General features: G+C 38.0%; 1 protein-coding gene across 1 annotated transcript; it reads left to right on the forward strand.

Annotated features, from left to right (window-relative positions):
- The first annotated feature begins 14211 nt into the window (after nt 1–14211).
- On the forward strand, nt 14212–15471 carry LOC149831471 (transcription factor MYB14-like). Its single transcript, XM_090012088.1, has 3 exons — nt 14212–14344; nt 14480–14609; nt 14781–15471. The coding sequence occupies exons 1-3, from the start codon at nt 14212–14214 to the stop codon at nt 15469–15471; spliced, it is 954 nt and encodes a 317-aa protein (XP_089868214.1).
- Nucleotides 15472–22185: the final 6714 nt, after the last annotated feature.

Consider the following 22185-nt stretch of genomic DNA (forward strand, 5'->3'; position numbering starts at 1 on the left):
GGTTCAACCAAATGTACCAAGTTAGCAACATTCCTCATGCATTGGCGTCATGTCAGTTTCAGATAATCAAGAATATGCTTGGTTCCCTGACATGGGTGCAAGCTTTCAAGTCACAACTGGCCTAGGTATGCTTCATAAGCTTAATCCCTAATTTGGTTAAGAAAAAATAATGGTGGGAAATAAAAAAAAACTCCCTATAACTCATGTTGGCTGGGTCAACCTTCAAATAAGTCAGAAAAAAACTTAGACTTGATAATGTTCTAGTTGTTTCTGATATGAAAAAAAAATTGTTTTCAGTTAGCCAATTAATATATGATTAACCCTTATTTTTTGAGTTATATAATGATCAGTCTCCTGTAAAGGACAAGAAGACCAAGAGATAGATAGCTTTGGGGCATAAGAGCAGCAACCTCTACATGCTGGAACCTATAAAGAAAGTGACTTTCTTTTCAAATAGACATTGCAATGTGAGCAAGGAAGATTGGCATCACCGGTTGGGACATAGTATATTTTTTGTAAAATAAAATATTGATTTGTTTCTGGAAATAAAAATAAAACCTTTTGTGAAAGTTGCATCATGGCAAAGTCAAGTCGACTCCCATTTAATAGTTCTGAAGTATCTCGTAGTGAACTCTTCAAAAAGATTCATTGCGACATTTGGGGAGTAGCTCCCAATGTTTCTCATTGAGGTTTCAAATATTATGTCACTATGGTTGAAGACTTTTCAAGATATATTTGAATATACCTATTAAAATTGAAATATAATTTTCTTAATCGATTTTATGAGTTTCATAAATTGATTTCAAATAGATTTAATGCCTTCATTAAAATCTTTCAATCTGATGGTGGAGGAGAGTTCATGGGGCATGAATTTTAACAATACTTGAGAGACAATAGAATTCATCACAATGTTTCCTGTCCCCACATGCCCAAACAAAAAAAACTTGCAGAAAGGAAACATCGTGGTATTATTGAACTCAGTCTTGCCATAATGTTTTATGAAACTTTACCTACAAAATTTTGGGTGGAGGCATTTTCACGATAGTTTGGTTAATCAATGATTTACCTAGCTCGGCATTGAAGATGGCATCTCCGTATGAGAGGTTATTTCGTAAGAAATCTGAATATGGATACCTTCGTGTTTTCAGGTCAAGGTGCTTTTCATATTTGCGTGATTATGCTAAGAATAAATTCTCTTTGAGCTATTTACCATGTGTGTTTTTAGGCTATAGCGATAATTACAAGGGATATCATTGTCTTTATGTTGATACTGGTCAAGTTTACATCAGTCGTCATGTGATTTTTGATGAAAGTTGCTTACCCTTCAAAGACAATTTGTATAATGGCCATGATCTTTCTCGTTGGCAGCAAGTTAAACAAAGTACAACAATGCATATTGACAACCGAAGTTAAAGCAGCGTTATTGACTCACTAATAGCTACAACACAACATATTGCCAATGCGGATCACCCGGATAACACTACTACTGGTCTCAATCCAAATGAATCCTAGCAGTAGCTGCCCATGGCTTTTATCCACACTGATTCCTCTAATAACTCAACCGCACTCATCACCCCTCATCGATCCCATCTTTTGTTTCCTCTCATTCTGTCGTCCCCTCTAGTAATGTTCATCCCATGTTGACTCTCGCAAAGGCCAGCGTCATCAAACTCAACTCAGAATCTTTTTTGGCTGAGTTAGATATCCCTCTTGAGCCCAAAACCATTAAAGCAACTCTCCCTTACCTTGGCTGGCTTTGTGCCATGAAGGAAGAAATGAATGCTCTTTCCCACACCAAAACTTAGAAACTTGTTACTAAGAGCCCCAACATGAACATCATAGGTTAAAAATGGATCTTCTAGAATAAGCTTTATGCCAACAACTTCTTAGATCAATTGAAAGCTCGCTTAGTCACCAAGGGCTTCACACAACTTTCCAGAGTCAATTTTATTGAGACCTTCTCACCTGTTATCAAACCTACTACCATTCGTATTGTCCTGTCCGTTGCCTTAGCTTCCTCTTGGCCCATTCACCAATTTGTCATAAAAAAATGCCTTCCTTCACAACTCTCTTGATGAGCCAGTCTTCATGGACCAACTATCGATTTTTCGTAACCCTTCCAAACCCACTCACATGTATAAACTTTACCATGCATTATATGGGTTGTGTCAATCCTCTTGCACGTGGTTTGATTGATTCAACATTTTTTTGTTGGGCATGGGTTTCTTTTGCAGTGTTGCTGACTCGTCTCTTTTTATATGTCGACATTCTTGCGGGTCTATCTTTTTATTATTATATGTTGATGATACCATTATCACTGGGAGTAATACAACCTTCTTGACCGATGTTATTCACCAGTTGAGTAAAGAGTTTTCCATGACAAATCTTAAGGATCTTCACCATTTTTTGAGAGTTCAAGTCCAACGATTTGTTGCAGGCCTTTTCCTTAACCAAACTCGCTATGCCTACAAGATTCTCGATAAAGCTCAAATGAAGAATTGCTGCCCCATTTCCACCCCCATGGTCAGCTGACCATCATCGCCACCTACTTTCCCTCCCTATGGAGATGTTCGCTATTACCAGAGCTTAGTTGGGAGCCTCCTATCTTACTTTCACTTGGCTAGACTTCTCTTACAACGTTATTTATGTTTGTCAATATATGCATGCTCCTACTCAGTTCCATTGTCAGCTCATCAAGTGAATTCTTTGGTACATCAAAGGCACCATCCACTTTGGCATTTGCCTCCTTGCTTATAATCCTTTCATTCTCTATGGGTTTTTGGATGTTGATTGGGCCGAATATCCCACCACTCGTTGGTCCACCTTTGGCTATTGTGAATATCTTGGAGGCAACAATATCTCCTAGAGCACTAAGAAGCAACCCATGGTCACTCGCTCTAGCACTGAAGTTGAATATCGCTCTTTAGCCTCCATCACTGCTGAACTCAATTAGATCACGTTCATACTTTGTGATCTTGGCATTTATATCTTTCAAGCTCCTACCATTTTTTGCGATAATCTCTCTGTATGACCATGAACCCAATGTTCCACAATCGCTCTAAGCATATTGAGATTGACTACCACTTCATTCGTGAAAAGGTGGCTCAATGTCATCTTATTACTGCCTTTATTCCTTCAAATCTCCAAGTTGCTGATATATTTACCAAGCCACTAACGAAGGCAGCCTTTTATTCTCTCAGACCCAAACTCAGCCTGTGGACAATACCATTGCCTAGTTTGAGGGTTGGGGGGGGGGGGGGGTGTATATTATTGGATTCAGATCCATTATCCAACAACAACCTAGTCGATCTCTCAAGGATAAAGATAAACACGATACATGATAACTATATTTGCCATGTGCATCAAATGAAATAACAACCTGGTCGACCTCTCAAGGATACAGATAAACACGATAACCACATTTGCTAAGGAGATAAAACATATAAGAGCGAGATTAAAGATCTCGATAAAAAGGAAGAGGTTAGAAAAGATAAGAAGTATATCTTATCTTATAAAGAGCCTTATCAAGATCAAAATGTAAGATATATAAAATAATGTAAAAATGTTGAGAAAAAGTAGTGAAGAAGCATTTGTCAGCCCATGGACATAGGCACAATTGCCGAACCATGTCCATCTCATGTATTTATTTTTCTCTCTCGTCTTACTTTATCATATCATATTTCATTTTATCGTTAGCCTTGAAATTTGTTTAGCCTCCAATTCAATAGATTCACTTTCATGGTAACCATTATTCCTTAGCTTGCATATCTTCCAAAAATTGATGTAGAATACCACATCCCAACACCCTTTAAGCCAACCAATGGTAAACTGAATAGAATCCCACCATAACAGCTCTGGGATAATTTCTGAAAAGACATTCTCTATCTTCCAAATTTCCTATAAATAACCTTTCAAATATTTTGTGAGATTGGGCAAGAAAATAAATAAATGTGTATGGTTCTCCTCATGCCTACAACACATAGGACATCTATTCGGTGAAGCCACCCCATAACTTTGAAGCCTATCAAGCGTAAGAAGTCTCCTGTACCATGCGCAATACACTACCCATGTGCAGCTCTTGGGGACACCTTCTTGTCCTATACAAGTTTATGCCATAAGTGGGGGCAACTTCTTTCCTAATAGGCTGCCATATCTCCTTCACGGGGACTGATTCAACACTTCAAGTATCCATTGCACATCATTCATCTCTGCCTTCCAACATATGAAATGCATAAAACTTGTGCCATATATCCTCCAACACAGAAAAAGAAGCATAAACACACTATAAGGATGCAACTCAATAGCGGTGACATATCTCGCCTCTATTGACCTATTTTTTACAACTATAGGCCTATAACAATGAGAATTTTTGCCGATAAGTTTTAAAAAAAAAAATTGGCCTTTGTTGAGTAATAACAATGATATTTATAGCTCCCTGTTAAAGGCGAACCAACACCAGTGAAGAATCTGGCCAGAACTGAGAACACTAATAATGTTGTGACAATCTTTAATGGCGAGGTTGGTTTAACGGTGATATAGGATATAACAACGAGATCCGTTATAGGATATCTGTAAGTTATAAAGCGAGATACTCTCACCATTATAGGCTATAAACTTGCAAACAAAAAATCAAAAAATAGTTTTCAAAATTTTTACATTCTAATATTCACAAACACACTTCAAATACAAATCTTCTATACCCCATACATCCTCTCCAAGCCTGCAACAAACATATACACTTCTAATATTCACATAAATAAGTAAATAAAGAGTTTAATTTTTTTTAAAATAAACACTACACCCGCCTACATCCTCTCCAATTTTGCAATAAATATATATACTTTTAATATTCACATAAACAAGTAAACAAATAGAGTTAAAAATTCTAAAAGCCTATCATAGGAGAATCAAAACAATTAGATCATAAATAAGTAAACAAAAATAGTTTAGAAATTATAAACAAAGAGTGCTTAGATATGGATACACACATGCATGCACATGAAAGACAAAAAAACCAAAAAAATAAAGATATAAGAAATGATTTGAAAATACAATAAATCTAGATGAGAACTATATAATTTAAAAACAATTAAAGCCTTAACAATATTAAATTCACATCCAAGTCATATTAAAATGTCATAAGTCATAACTAAACTACTAAGAGTTCATGATAACTAAAAAATTATATTTAACCAACGTCTTATATGCCAATCTTCAGCTCTAAACTATAAAGATCCTAAAACTAAACTATTTTGTAGAGTCTATTTGCCAAATATTAAGAATGTATTTCCTCAACGTTGCATCCAACCATTGCATGGTGGTCTCTTTATCTTGAGTCATTATCTTGGCAAGTGGGTCATCATCTTCAGAATATAGAACAATGGTTGAAAGTCCTTCTTCTTTGCATTGTTGCAATATTCTTCTTCTTCTTCTTCTTCTAATTGCTTCTAATTCAACAATAACATTATCACGAAAATTGGTAGGAATGGATGGAGAAGGACATGGACATACATCTTGATAAAGACTTGTAATATGTTCCTTAAATCTATGCAGTCCACCTCTAAGAATATGACCACATAATACACAACTCAATCCTAACCCTAGTAGTGGTACATTATCTACCCTTGTATAGTATTGCCATGCAAGATCATCTCATGAAAGTGACATCAAAAAATCTAAAAAACAACACAAAAAAAATTGTCATTTGAAAACAGATCAGAGTTATCTATCACATCACAAACATCATCCACATCATTGGTATATTGAACACATCAAAACCTTAATTACATATTCATGTTATTTGAAAAATCAAAACAAATAACCTAAATCTGAAAAAAAATTATAGATTTTTGGAAAAAAATAAAATAAACCATAAATTATATATTTATGTATATGCAAATGGACCATGATAAATACATTTGTAGGGTTGAATTTTGAAAAAATATGTTAGAATGCCTAGTTTACAATCTAGTTCACATATTTCCAGTTAACATATTCTAATGGCCATATAAGAGAGAGAGAGTAGGAGGAGTGTCCAAGCCAAAGAAGATCCACACTCTCCAACCTTAGTGATAAAATAGGTTGCTTATCCTCCTTCCTAGTCTCAGCAACCAACTTCTATTATTTGGCTAGAGTTTCTTAATTTATATTCCCTTCCTCAACTGCATATGGTACATGAGCATATATCTAAATACTTTGAAAAAGAAATGTAAAATGTCTAAAATTTTAAACAACACCAAACATGTATTCATGAAATCATGTTTAATGTTGATTAAAGAAATGCAAAAATGCCTAATTATATATTCATGGCATTTAAGAAACCAAATAAAAAACTTAAATTCTACCAAAAATCAAAGATTTAGGGGTCTGATAAGTAATAACCAAAATCATGCATTCATTAATGGAATCTTGCTTAATGGTATGTAAAAGAAAAATAACATAAAAAACCCAAAAATCATGCACTCATTACATGCCTAATGCTAATTAAAAAACATAAAAAAAACCCTTAAAACTCTAATTAAATATTTATTCTTTCAAGACTTGTAATGCTTTCTCTGCTCGTCAATGAATGGGTAGTGGTCTACCTAACCCCAACTTTACGTGCTTGAGTCACCTGAATAGTTTTAAAAAATGATTAAAAGTTTAATAGGACATTAACAACATTGGGCTAATTCACTTGGATATTAATATTCTAAGTAAAATCAAGCATTCATTAATAAAAAAATACAATAAACCCTAATTCCTACAAACATAATAAATTATGCCTACAAACTTCATAAAAAAATACATTAAACCCTAATTCCTAAATCATAGAGAAACATCACTCATAGTAGATATACTAATTAAAAAAATAAAACCCTAAAATTCTAACTAAAATCAAGCACAAAATCATAGTATCGTGGTTAATATTGTTTGAGAAAGACACAAAAAATACCTATAAACAGATTCTGATAGGTAGAGGGTTAAAGAGAGAGAGATTCAGGTGAGGGAGGGAGCAAATTGGAGGGAGGGGAAGGCTTTCAGTGGCTTCATAGAGGGTGACTAAAATCTGGCATCCAGTGGAAGCAACTCGCAGTGGTCCAGTGGGTGGAGGGTTAGAGAGAGAGCAAAGAGAGAGAAATATGAAAAGGGCTCGTCAGGCCCTTTCTGTAAACTCTATAACAACGACATAATTGTCGCCATTATCGATCTATAACAACGTGATCTTTTGGCCATTAAATACAATTGCAAAGTTTTTTAACGATAATATCTAATGGCCATGTATTTTTTTGTTATTTATAAACTCTATAATGGTGGCATAACTCTCGTCGTTATAGAGTAAAACCTATAACAAGACGTGTGCAAGGGCAAGGCATCCTAAGGGTATCCAACTCATCATTATTAATAAGCTAATAACGACAAGATTCATGGTTGTAGTAGAGTAATAACGGCGAGATATTTATGACTTTGCTATTACCTATCAATTAGCGAGGATAAAAATTTAGTTGTTATTGCTTTATCAATAGCGGCGAGATTTTGTTTTACTGAAAAAGAGTTGCCGCTATTGACCCTCATCCTTATAGTGATATCATAGCCAAAAACATCAAGTCCTTGTCTCACCATAACTTTCTTGAAATTCAATAAACATAATCTCTCTCTCAAAGATAAGAGATGCCAAGGATGGACCATTCCATAGATCCATCCAGAACCTAATCAAGTAACTATCCTTCACCTTCCATGAGACGAACACCACAACTTTAGACCAGCCTCACATTATTCCTTTCCATGCTCCAAAACCACTATCAGAGTTAGCTTCTTAGAACTTTTTATTCCATAAATATTTGAATATCATAAAATCAGCCCATATGGAATTACTTGAGTAGACGCCTAGGGCTAGTTTTACCAAAAATGCCATGTTCATCTCTTCCAACCTTCGGATGCCAATGCCTCCCTCAGATTCCGGTTTACATAGGACCTCCCAAGATACTAGTTGAGGTTGTCAACCAGAGTCAGAATCTTGCCAATGAAAGTTCCTAAAAAGAGCTTCTTGTTGATTTATAATCTTATTTGGCAATTCAAAAAACAACAACCAAAACACAGGAATGCTTGATAAGGTGTTCTGTATGAGGAAGGTCAATAACTTCACCTTCCAAGAATCTATACATTGTTAAATTTTGGAGACAACATGCTGACACATATCTGCTTTCAGTTTGCCCATGCACAGTAGAAGCCCTAAATATTTGATGGGCAGCTCCCAGTTGCCATCCAGAAGAATATGCAATTAGACATGTCATATGAGCATTAGTATTAAATGGAATAATGGCTGATTTATCATCATTCACCTTCATACTGGCTAGCACTTCAAACTCCCTTAATATATATTTAATATTCTGAATTTGATCCTCAACGGTTTGCAAAAGAGGACATCATCTGCCAAGAATAAATGGGAAACATGATTGTCATAACGAGGAAAAACAATGACATCAAATTGGTTTAAATGAATACCCAAATTCAACCTCCTTGATAGCTTCTTCATGACTATAAAAAATAAATAGGATCCCTTTATCTTATGCCTCGAGAGTTGATGCAGTGAGTTTTGCTACTTCTAATCATGTGCTAAAATTGAGACATTTGAAGATCCCTTTTTTAAGATGTTTCAAATTTTTGTTTAATGTTTGTAATTTTATTTTTAGCTCCAATAACCCGTTAGGTTCTGATTGGGCCATTGGTAGGTGTATGCAGGATATTTTTGGGTATTTTCTATTTTAGTTTTATTTGTGTTTGTAATTTGTCAATCTGGATCCCAGTGGACGGATTCAGACCCAACTGGTATTTTGGATGCCCATTTCAAACCATTGGGGTGGATATGCCCCGTTGAACCTATTGGGCGGCATCTTGGGGTGCCAAAGGAGGAGGCACCATTCTCTTCTCCTTGCCTTGAAGTGGGTAGTTGGTAAGGGCTTGGATACGGTTTTTAAATAAGGTAGGTGGTTAGAAAAGTTTTAGTTAGGTTTTTTATTATTAGGTAGATAAGTTGACTTTAATGCATGCAGGGGTTTCACCTCTTTCTCTTCTATTTCTTCTTATATTTAAAGCATTGCATGTAGTGTTAAAGAGAAATAGTGTTTTCTTAATGAAAATTGAATCCTTTTTGGAATATCTTCTTTGTATGTCTTCTTGTGTGTGTGAGAGAGAGAGGGTGATGTTAACTGTGGGTTTATGCACTGAACGCAAGCCAGTTCACATGCAGCACCATGTGCTACATGTTTGCGCTTCTTGGCCGTCCCATGCTGGTGACAAGTTGCTGCTGAATGCTTGGTTGATTTTTCTCATCAATCTATGCACTAGTAGGGCGTTGCTGCAACTATTGGCCAAAAATGGTTGACGAAAGACCACTTAGGTATTGATCATTAGGGGTGGCAATTAGGGGTGGCAATCAGGTCGGGTTGGCGGGTCAGCATACCTCAACCCGAACCCGACCCGTTTAATAAACGGGTCGGCTGTGGCAAACACGAACCCGACCCGTTTAATAAACGGGTAACCCGACACGACCCGCCAACCCATTTAATAAATGGGTTGGGTCGGGTAAATGGGTTTTCAGGTTCACGGGTCAGGTTGGCGGGTTGACGGATCGGGTTGTCAGGTAGGCAGGTTGGCGGGTAGGGTTGACGGGTTGGCATACCCCCAACCCGAACCCGACCTGTTTAATAAACGGGTTACGCGGGTCGACCCATTTATTAAACGGGTTGGCTTAAGCCCAACCCGAACCCACCTAAGAGGCGGGTTGGCGGGTCGTGTCAGAAATTGCCACCCCTATTGATCATGTTACAAACAACATGAATTTGCGGCCTGCTTTAACCCTGTCCATCATGGGTACCTGTCATCTGCATCATCTGGTATCAAAGCACAACCTACCAAATTTCTTAATTCAGTATGGTTTATGTTGCTTGCAAAGCCATGAAAAGAGTGCGACTTAGATATGGTATTACGACCCAAATTTCAAAAGATGGTATAGATCTGGATGTCTCTCCCCTTCTTCTTCTTCTTCTTCTTCTCTTAAACAAAAAACAAAACAAAAAAACTTGACACCAACTTGGTTTTGAGTGTCATGCAAATGGTACCTTATCCATCTTACACTTTTTTATAGCAGATATTGTTGCATCCTTAAGTTTTTCAATTGTCTCATCTTTTTATAATTCTTTTTATTTGCATATTTCTTTCTTTATTAGCCTTATGATATTTCTCCTCATAATATGTTCAAACCATCTTAAACGGTTGTTTTTCATTTTTATTTATTGGTACAACTCTTAAATTTTTTGTGGTATATCCAACTTTGAACTTGTTGGTTTTTATAATTTCATATATTCATGCAACATGTACTCTACTCTCTTGTCGCTTGCTAATTAGCACTCGATACAGTCTTGTAGAAACATCGTTTTACTTGAAAAAGACACTGGTTTATAAGCTGGTGTAAGACACATGAGAAGCGATGCTTGTCAACAGGTTGGGTTTAGTTTGGACCCAGGCTTGAATCAGATTTTTGGGTATGGTATCGGGTCTGGACCCAGGTCTAATTGGGTCCACTATAAGAAAAACCATACCTGGACCCTACACTGTAAAACCATATTTTTTATCATTTTAACATTGAAAAATTGTGGTTCTGAAACGGAACTCAGGTCGGGTACAAGTTTGGTATAAAATTTCACAAACTATACCTGAGTCCATGTATTAATCGGAACTTTGGATCTAGACCCGGGTCTTAATCAGGCCTTTTTATTTATCACCATACCCGGACCCTATAGTGTTTGGTTTGGGTTGGGTCCAGGTAAACCAGGCTCGTTGACACCCCTATATATATATATATATATATATATATATATATATATATATATATATATATATATATGCGGTATTAAAGTCCCCTCTTTTGTTTCTTTGAACAAACAACTTTAGTAGTTCTTATTTTGGTATAGCACTACATAGGACCCATGTTGGATTTTAAAATTCACATTACAGAAAACATTGGTTCAGTGGTATTTTATAATTGCAGTAACCAATTGCGACTTTTTTTTTTTCCTTTTTCTTTCTATACTACTTAAAATTTGTTTTGCCACATATGTTACCATTTAAACATAAACTTGCCTGGCTTTTAAAGTACATTCAAATCTTTCCATACCAATTTACGTCTCTTCAAAGGCAATTCAGCAAGGTGATAAGGAAACAAGTTAGTAGCTTTTCACTTTAAATATAGACTAATTATGAGAATGAGTAGTGCTCATAAGGGCTCCTCGTTTCTGCCTTGGTGAGTTGGCTCAAGGCATCAAAGTCGAAGGATGTGAGTTCAATATATACCTGTGGTACACATTTCTTGGTGGGCAAAAAGGCAGTCGAGGGCATAGTCATGAGAAATTGCCTGAAAGTTTAAAACGGCAATTTCTTGCCAGATTTTTAAAATATCTTGAGATTTATGAAAAAAAAACATAAATAATGCGATTTAAACATGATATTTATGTTTTAAACGGCTATTTATTGTGATTTAAACGCAATATTAATAAGTTTTATTGATATTTTCTTATAAAAAACATTTATATATTTTTTAATTTATTTTTTATTGCCAAGATTTTGCCAAAAAATGTGAGATTTATGGATTTTTTTTCAATTTATCGTGAGTTTTTGAAAAACGAGAAATTACTGATAAAAACTTTTGTCACTATGGTCGAGGGGTTGGGGTGGTCTATGGCAGAGCATCAATCTCTCGAGTCCCACCACCTGAACCGGTGTTCTCTTTTGATAAATATCAATAAAAAACAAAAGAATATGATGAGTGTACCCAAACTAGACATTTTTAATAAAAAGACAATACACAATGAAACCAAGGCCCCGGTTATACCAATATCATGTGAACATAGATATTGTTAGTTTGTCGATGAAACCATTTACAAGTATGACATATTCATTTTATCTTCTTAATATTTCCAGCAGAAGCATTTTTACTTCTGTAATAAAAATGAGAGTGACCATGCATTCATTTGAGAACTTTAGTTAAATATTTGTCCTTAACCACCGGATGCAGACAAAGAGCTCTTTTAAGAAGAAATATTAAAAAATATGGTAAATTAATGTGGATCTAGTTGTAACAAGCGAGTTATGTTTGATTGCTCATGTGATTTGGAATCACATGAGATGGAATAGTGTGATTTGAAGTCATATCACATATTTCACCATGAGAATTGGAATCACATGAGATTTACTTTAAACATTATGTTTCTCGTTTGCATGAGATTCCAAATCACATTTGGCTGCAAACGAACATGATGTCCTATACATTTCCACTCGTTCATAGATTAATTAGTATCGATGTCACAAATCTTGTACTCTGAAAATTCTAGGTATGCAGAATCTCGTGATATTTTGATAATTTTGATTTGCTCATGAAAGTATCAATAAAATAAGGGCATATACAAAAAAAAAATGCACATATTATATAAAGGTATCAACAATTATTATAAATAATATAAATAATACTACAAAATTTTACTTTTATCATATAAATATCATGATAAAAACGACATTTTCAGAAGACATGGGTCATACTGAAAATATCACATCGTCTTTATGTCATAAGATCATGATAAAATGACTACATTTTCAAAATATCGGCGATGATTGTGACATAGGGTAGCATTTTGGAAAAAGCTGATGCTGCTCGTATCTCCATTCTCGTGGGCAGATAAAACGTGACAAATAACACCTGACCAGAGCCCTTGCACGTAGCCTGCAATGGCTCTGCTTTTCTGGTTAGAGGCGACCATGGTTTTTTCACTTAACAAGGGACAATCGTAGTTTCGAAAGCCACAGGGGGCCATCCCCTTACCGCAAGGTCGAAGCTGAATGTACTTCTTAGTGGCCAAAGGAGACCTCCAGAGTTTTGTCAATTGGAAGCCTGCCAAGATGTGGTGCACTGATGAAAGAGTTTTTTCCTTGGGTAAGCCACAAAAAAAAGAAGTCCCTTATTTGCTAGTAAGTGCCTATACTGCAAAACTAATAGAAGGATATGGTGAATTTTTGAAGAAATTTTAACTTGTGATATGATGAAGATGATGCCGGTGAAGCATCACATCATGCCATGGCACATTCCTTCATGAGGATGCCTAGTTAACTACTAAAACAGACGGTGAATTTTGCAAGAAATTTTAGCATGCATGTGACGTGATGAAGATGAAGCTGGTGACGTATCACATCATGCCATGGTCACCATTCAAGATTCATGTATCTCTACATTCACCTGAAACTAACAGACTTCCCCAACAATTAATGACTTCCATAGTACCCATTCTCAAAATCAATGCCAGTCCATCCAAGAATCAACTCATGCCACTCTCAAGCTTCCATTTTCGAATGCTTCTTGTGGGGCCACTGAATTAATGCATGCAAGGGACCACAAAATCAGTTATTTTTTCTCAATTAAAACTTTCTTGGTGGATTTCGATAATTTTATAAGAAAAAAGATTAAGGATCCTAGCCATCCCAATCAATGGCTTGGATCTGTTCACATTTTCACCTTGATGTGGACTAATCTTAGCAGTCCAGCTGCTTCAGCTGGACGGTTAGGATCGAACATATCCTATGTCAAAGGATGGGAACCTTTTTTGGAAAAAGATAACCCTTTAAAGCTATAACACAGATATGGGTTCACCTAAGCAGGTAGTACGGGTTCGACAAGTGAGTTCAAATTAAAAAAGAAAAGAAAAAAGAACATAATGACACGGATTTGTAAATTTTTAATCAATAAATGGTGATTTTTTTTTTATTTTAATATATAAAAATGAATTTTATTTATCAAAATATTATCTAAAACTATTAAAAAACATTCACACTAGCTGGTGTGCGTGTCATTAAAACAAAAAAAAGTCATGGAGTCCGAGCATATCCAGCCGCATCACCATGAACACCTAGCTAAAATGGCGTGTCCCTGTGACAACTTTAAAACGTTACTTTCACCACCCTCACCCTCACTGAGCATCATGAGGCAACACCCTCATTAAATTCAGAGTGGGTGCCCACTTCTTTTGATAGGTGTTTCTATGATACTGCTAGCTATTGCCAACCAGCTGGTCCCTGTTGCTCATGAACTGCTGTATCATCCCGCTCTTGCGTTTTCTTTGTTGAGAAATTTCAGGAAGGTTTCCTGGTGAGGATACGGCAGCCCAGAAGTAAAGTATTTTAAAGAGTATGGGCCACCATTCTTGCTGCAGTAAGCAGAAGGTCAGGAGAGGACTCTGGTCTCCTGAGGAAGATGAGAAGCTCATTAATTACATCTCCACCTATGGGCATGGTTGCTGGAGTTCTGTACCAAAACAAGCAGGTGCATGACTAATTGGAACCATCTCTCTCTCTCTCTCTCTCTCTCTCCTGTATATCTTTTGTGTCTCACAAACTTGTATATCTTCTGTGTTTAGTATCTTTACTTATCCTTCTTTTGTGTGCCTGTGTATGGAAGGCCTTCAAAGATGTGGCAAAAGTTGCAGGTTAAGATGGATTAATTACCTCAGACCTGATTTGAAAAGAGGAAACTTCTCTCCCCAGGAAGAGTCTCTCATCATCGAGCTCCATAGAACATTTGGAAATAGGTTATTTATCATATTGTCTGACCAACTTTATCTGTTTTTTGGGTATATTATTGCCATCACATTTGTTTTCTGAGACAAATTATCCTCATTTTGTAATTATTTGCGTTACCTCCTTTTTTCTGTGAGTATTATATCAAATTATAAGATCATTTGTCATTTCTTGACTCACAGATGGGCTAAGATAGCCAAGCATTTGCCCGGAAGGACGGACAACGAGGTTAAGAACTTCTGGAACTCCTGCATAAAGAAAAAGCTGGTTGTAAATGGAGTAGCCTTAACAAACAGTGATAAATCAGAATCTATGGATAATTCTAATGAGATTCAATCGATGATGGCGAACACATCGAACCTCTTGATCCCTTATCAAGATCAAATTTGTATCACTGCATCAGATTTCTCACCATCCATCAATCAAGATCTTCTTCCTCATGAAGTTTGTGCTACCAACCACAGTGCAGAATGGGTAGCCGCACCATCAGCATGGTCTTTCAGTTATGAGAGTCACATGTCAAGCATATATCAGGATGATCGAATTCCTGCATGCTATGTTCAAGATAACAAATCAGAGATTCTTGGGGCTTCTTCTGATCAGTTATATTGTCCATCTAGCTCTACGTTGATGCCAAAGCTTTGTGAGATCATGGACATGGGTGAATACAATAGCATGATAACAAGTCAGAATGAGGGTACTGATAATATAGCCAGTATAAATGCCCCTTATTTCACATCTGGCTCATACCATGATGTCTATGAGCCACATGTGGCCTCAGATAACATGCAGTGTCTTGATCCTATTATGGCAACATTACCATCTTCTCCTTCTGGACATGTTCACGTGAGCACTAGCTTCCCTTCTAACTAACAGGAAAGTGGGTGCTATTCTCGTATATTAGTATTCCATTGAGTTAGAGATTGCCTTTAAATAAACAATGTTTAATTAAAGAAGTCCATTTCATGATGGTACTTATTAGAAGGGAGAATAATTCACCATGTAGGTGAACTGCATTGAATGTCACTCAAAGTTGCAACTTTTGCGGTACCATGTTGGAAAGATTGGTAACAGCTGATAATGAGCTACCGTACGCTGGTTAGAGCGTCAGAATGAAGGGTGAAAGGGACTGGTTGGTACATGGAACTTATGAATCTTGTTCATTTTTACGTCGACAAGTTATTTTCCAGATTTTATTATAAATCAAGACTAGAAGGGAAAGCAATGCCATTCTGGAAGCTTGAAGTTTACACATCAATGGAGGACCTTTACTTGATTGTCAAGTGTCTGAGCAGTATCTGAATTTCATAAAAGATTTCTGTTTTTTCACTGTTAACACTTCCATGGCATTGTGGTACTGCCTTTTTACTCAAAATAGTGAATGTCTTTAATAGTTGATAGGATGTATAGAATAATTGCACCACTTTGAAGAACACTTTTGCTATTGTGCTTGGCTCTCTAGTGTGCTATTATGTTGTTCTGCCTAGTAATTCATCTGCAAATGCCACGTTTCAAATATTTCAGATTCATTAGATGTAATTCATTTGGTGTGGACAAGTACTCCGGACCTCATTGCTCATTCCGTTTTTCTCTGCGGTGTCCAATATGGGTGTGTTCTCTTATGAATATACTTGACATAAGAAATGCCATGGCCAAGTTTAACATGATTTTGATTATGAGTGGTGCCTAAAGTTATCTGGTCGCTAAATTAAATGGTTTTTTGCCATATAACATGGGTACTTCCGGAAGGGTGCTTGACCAATGTCAATCTGTATTGACATGGATATTGGCACTAGTATTTCATGGGCACGCGTCAGACCAATTTCGAATCTGACCAGATCTAAACCTTACTCATTACCTGTTATATGAGATCATTTGCATCTATTTTCATGTGCATAAGAGGTTGTTTTCATCCATTCTTGTGTGGTGTTTGATGCACATGAAACATACATGCATATATACATGATAAATGCACATTTATCTAAAAAATACATACTATATATATAAAATCTAGCTTAACACCGGAACGCGGTTGGATGCGCCAGAGGCGTCCAAGTGCTATTTTTTTCTGCTTTTTGGATTTCTAGCGGAAAAAATGCGCCGCTAAAAGTCCAAAAAGCAGAAAAAAAAATATCATTGCACACTTTGTGTTTTCGATGATACACCCTACTCAATATATATACCGCAGATGCATGGATTCAGCGGAGTGTGCACCCGTGGAAAGCAAATTGGAAACCCCCCAATGGGAAATGTTTTTACTGAAAGAGACGGTCCTCCGGTGATTTTGGGGCTCCCTTTCTGCGAGGAAGCCATGTTTGCATTGCTGCTGTAGGGCCGGAGAAATGCATTTAGTGCCTTTAATTTCCATGGATGCCATGTGATTTAGTCAGCCACTAATGCGGCATGGAGTCTACACTTAGATCCCAAGCATTCAAAGTGCACTAATATTTGTGCATCAAGTACCTGATCACCCTCCATCTGGAGCACAGGGCCTGTCAGTTGTGGGGCCGAAGGCCTGATGGAGGGCAATTAGGTGCTTAATGCACAAATATTTGTGCAATCATATTGCACCCGATCCGGACTCAATTCTTAGGTACATATTTCTTGAGAAATACACAGTTCAATCACATTGCACAAGTGCAGGGCACACTGCACTTGAGTGCTCTTTATCTGCTGTTATGCAACCTGCAAATGGGGATGGCAGATCTGGTGTAATTACATTTGCACTTGATCTGGCCTCCATCTTCTGTTCACAACTGATAAGCTTTACCCCAGAGATGGAGGGCAGTGCAACGGTATACTCAAAAGTGTGCAAACGTGATTGCACCTGATCTGCCTTTGCAGATATGGAGCCAAACAACAGATGGAGGGTGATCAGGTGCAGCGGCACATTGCATTTGTGCAATGAGATTGCACGTGATCTAGCCCCACCTCAGGTGGTTGGACTAGAGACCCTTGATTCTCAAATATGATCAAGGCATTCAAACACGACCTTAGAGAATCCTGGTCATTCAGAATGCTCGAGAGTGTTATGTAGATGGTGTTGTTGTTTGGCTCAAAATTTATATCTTTTTTAACCAAGCTCTTTGGCCAGATAACCATCTCTTTACCTAAGTTTTTCAAAAAATAGATTTCGGAGGAAAAGCCTATAAGCCAAATAGATTTGGCTTTGGACTTTGACTAGGATTCAGATTCGGTCCAACCCGGCTCAGTTATTCGGTCTTGGTTGAACTTTGCCCAATCTTTTTATCACTAAGTTTTGGACCATTTTGAACACTATAAAACCTTTTTAAAAGAGTTTTAATACCTTCTTAAAAGAGTTTTAACATCAAATTGGTTTATGAGTTTCAAGAGTCATTCTGGACCAATATTGGGTGCTCTACCTTAATGACTAACCCAACATTCTGATGTTAGTGGTACATGCAGGGTTTAAGAGTCATTAATGGGTGCATGCATGGATTTAAGAGCCATTATTGGAGATGGTAAATGTTGTGGTCAATGGACGTCTAAGGTCTTGTTGATCATCGTCTAACTCAGACTATATATAACTATAGCCTGGAAGGTCCCTTGTTTAGGCGTGACTTGGCTTGTCTTAGCTAGTGTAGACTTCTTCTTTTCACTCTTGCATCAAAGTTGTTTTATTTTTCTCTTTGGGGCTGCTCAAGCTAATCGTGTCATGGCAGTTGATTGCCTTAATGCAAAAAGTGATGGAGAAAAGCATGAAAGGTGCTGGCTTGGTTGTATCCTAGAAGCGAAGTTAGAGTTTACCTTTTTGTACCTGGGCTTTTACGTGGAGGGGCAACTGTCGCTTTTAAGAGAGCACCATAGTGTGTGCCTTTAAGCCAATTTAGTTCTTGCCATCACCATGGTCACCATCCAGATCATGCAAAATTTTAAATAATTTAAAGTTGACATCATGCTCCATGGCACCACGTAGGGAGATGTTTGATCAATGGTAGAAAATTGAATGAAATAAGGTATGTTGTTAATCTCATATATAATATTTTGTTTTGTTCTCTAGGCAAGACGTTATAGTCTACGCTTTTTGTACTAAGTAGTTGCATGCTCATTCTTTCTTGAGCCTAACTATGGAGGATCTATGGGGTGTTTAATGAGTTTTCCCTAATATCTTAAAACTATTATTATATAGATAAATTATATTGGTATTTTTTAATCATTAGAAGGTACAAAATTGCTATGATTTTGTTTTTTGGACCTTTTTGGATCTGAATTTAGCTTTTTTTATCCACTCTTAGATACAATTTCTTATCTTAATCTACTTTAAGAATTTTTTTAAATTAAATTCATTTAGTTATTTTATACTTGTGTCTTTTCTACATATAGCATGTTTTTCAAGATCTTGATAAGTGAAAACTTGACAATCCATTGGAGTGTGTTAACCAAGTTTGACACAACAATACTAATTCATCCAAAGTACTAAAGCAAGATTCTCGTAGAAGTACCATGTTTTTAACCAATAGGATCATTTTGCAGCATAGGTGTTTTGACATATAAAGGATGCGTGAACATGGTTTTGCTGCCAAAGCCCACCTTACATTGGCAGGCCTTCGGTTGGTAAAACCCTTGAGGTCCCCGTGCCCACCGGGGAGTACACCCAGCTTCAACCTTACGACAAGAGATGTCATTTGTGGAGTAGTACTTGTGATGTTCTTTAAATATGTCAAAGAATTACAACATTATTAAAGAGGTTTTGCATTTAAAAAGATGGATGAAGAAAAAAGCATAAAAATTAGCAATAAATAAATAAATAATTTGTGTGTTTAATTTAGTTTTAATTTTATAAACAAGGTCAACAAAATGGATATATATGTATGTGTGTGTGTTCTTTTCTTGAAAATTAAGTTAGAGTACAACCATTGCAAGATCCAAATTCAAGATTCATTGTGAAGGGAACCTGAGATCTAACACCATACTTGAGTTTTCTGAAAAATAATGTTTAGCATGAACCTTTATGTAAAACCCCCCTCCGGCAAAGTCGTCGGAGGGGATAAGCTTAAAAAAAAAAAAAAGGAAACGGTTTCCCCTAAGGGGAAACCGCGTAACGGGAAGGGGGTGAGGATAAACCTCACCCCCCAAAATCCGCGGAAGGGGGGCGAGGTTATCCTCACCCCCTCACCCTGCGTGAGGGTTATAAAAACCCCCACGCAGGGTCTCCTTCCGCACCCCACACAGAGAGAAAGAGAGAGAGAGGTGTTTACCGGCGACGACGGCGGCGACGGCAGCGACGGCGGCGAGGTGAGACTTCGCCTTCCTCCCCATCTCCTTCTTCGTTTTTCTTTTCGGTTGGAAGCACCGAGGGTCGGCAGCCATGGCTGCCGGCGAGTTTCAGAAAATGGAAAAAAAAAAAAACAAGAACAGAGAGTGGGTGGTCGATCTCCCTGCGTTAGGGGGCGGCCGGCACCGGCCGCCGGCCGATGCCCCAGGTATTCGGGGGGAGGGTCGGCCGGTGGCCGCCCCTCCCTGTAACCGAAAAGGGGGCTCTGCCCTTTCGGTTTTTTTTTAAGAGGGAGGACTGGTTCGGTCCGGGCATCCGGACCGAACCGGGTCGGTCTGGGGGCGACCCAGACCGAGCCCACCGGTCTGGGTCGCGCCCAGACCGAGTGTTTAAAAAAAAAATGGTTTGGCCTGGGTGCGACCCAGACCGAACCGGGTCGGTCCGGGTCGCACCCAGACCAAACCGGGTTAAGTGAGTGGGGGTGAACCGGTTCGGGTCGAACCGGTTCCAGCCGAACCGGTTCAGGTCGAACCGGTTCCAGCCGAACCGGTTCAGGATAAGCCGGTTCGGACCAAACCGATTCGGGTTGAACCGGTTCAAGCCAAACCGGGTTCGGTTATTTGGATTCAGATCGAACCGGTTCAGACCGAATCGGGTCTGAACCGACCCGGTGGAACCAAGGTCCAAACCGAACCATTTGGGTCTGGATCTGGGTTTTCAGTTCGGACCCAGTTCAATCTGGACCGGTCTCAGATCCAGATTAACCAGGTTCAGATCTGACTGGATCAGTCTCGGATCTGGACCCAGTCAGACAGGTCTGGACTCAGCTAGATGATCCTGGATCCAGTCAGGTAGATCTGGATCCCATCAGATTATCCAGGATCCAGTCTAACAGGTCCAGATCCAGTCAATCTGTCCTGGATCCAGTCAGCCTATTCTGGATCCAGTCAGAATAGAATGGATCCGGTTAAGATCCAATCAGACTTTCTGGGTCCGACCAAGCAGTTTTAGATCCAGTTATGATATGAATCTGAACCCAAACAAATAGAGTTTGGATCCAGATCAGAGCTGAATCATAAAATAGTCTCGGATTGGCCCGAAATCCGAAATGTGCCAAGAGATCCATTTGGATCCGTGAGATCCATTTCAGTAAAATGGACATATCTTCGCACTCCGAACTCGGAATCGAGCGAGGTTTGGTGCGTTGGATTCGTATTAAAGAGAGGAATCCATTGGTCTATGAACTTCAGTCAAAATAGTAATACAGAAACCGTAGTTTATTTAATAAGATTCGGGAATGGTATTTTGGTAATTTTAGTAAGAGGTTTTGTGATTAATTCAAATATATTGCTTTAATTACCAGATCCTACTGTTAGAGCATCTTGAGACTCACTCTTGGTGAAAGTACAGATTCGCACTTGAGGTAAGGGATGTTATAAGTAATTTTAGATGTGAATAAACCCTTTACATGTTGCTTGTTATCGTAGTGCTATAGAGGTTATGTGATTAGCATGATAGCTTTGAGTTAGACTATGACATGCATAAATTCCATGCTTGACAATTATGAGTTACTTTAAATACATGTTTATTTTGAGATGCATGTTAGTGTTAATATGTCATGCATGATAGAAAGAGATTGTGTTTATGATTGCATGTTAATTGAGCATTTATATCATGCATTGTGATGAGATTGAGTTAGATTAAAGTCTCATTTAATTCATTCATGTGGTGTGAATGGATATTTAGAGTTCAGCATGCAGTACCCCTTAAATCCCGGAAGTGGCGACCTGTGGCAAGGGCTACCTGGTTCGCGGCCAGAGTGCAGCCACCATGGAAAGTGGGCCGCCGGTGGTTTAATGATGTAGAGACACTACATCATTGCGTGCTAAGTGAGAGCGGTGTGAGTCCTAATGTCATCATGGGATTGAGAATGAGATTGTTGTAATTAGTCATGACACCACTCGTGAGGGAACGAGTGAACTTTGAATTTGAGAATATTGTTCAATGTGTGAACTTGGTTATGACTTAGGATTTCACTCACACTGGTTTGAGACTCTAGAGGACCATGGATGGTTAATAACCATCATGGTTAGGATGTAGCATGAACCATGCCGAGATTGAGAGCTTGACCTCCCGGCTAGCTACCGGTGGGGTCCCCGTGGTGGTTCACTGCAGTGCCTGGTGGTCTGGGGACCACTGGGAGTGTATGGTTCATAGTCTGGCCAACATGTAGAATTGGGGTGTTCTACGGGGTTGCTACGCCCATAGATAGCTATTACCGGTATAGCCAGCCTAGTGATAGTTGAGAGAGTGTGTTTTTTTGAGATGTTAATGGGGGTAATTAAAATATA

The sequence above is a fragment of the Nuphar pumila genome, chromosome 7 (assembly GCF_984573655.1).
Source record: "Nuphar pumila chromosome 7, dmNupPumi1.hap1.1, whole genome shotgun sequence".
NCBI classification, from domain to species: domain Eukaryota; kingdom Viridiplantae; phylum Streptophyta; class Magnoliopsida; order Nymphaeales; family Nymphaeaceae; genus Nuphar; species Nuphar pumila.

Bases quoted from the DNA above. Each gene is read 5' to 3' on its own strand.
- LOC149831471 (XM_090012088.1), top strand. From the start codon at position 14,212: ATGGGCCACCATTCTTGCTGCAGTAAGCAGAAGGTCAGGAGAGGACTC. The intron at 14,345-14,479 runs GTGCATGACTAA...TGTGTATGGAAG, and splicing joins TTCTGTACCAAAACAAGCAG to GCCTTCAAAGATGTGGCAAA. The intron at 14,610-14,780 runs GTTATTTATCAT...CTTGACTCACAG, and splicing joins CATAGAACATTTGGAAATAG to ATGGGCTAAGATAGCCAAGC.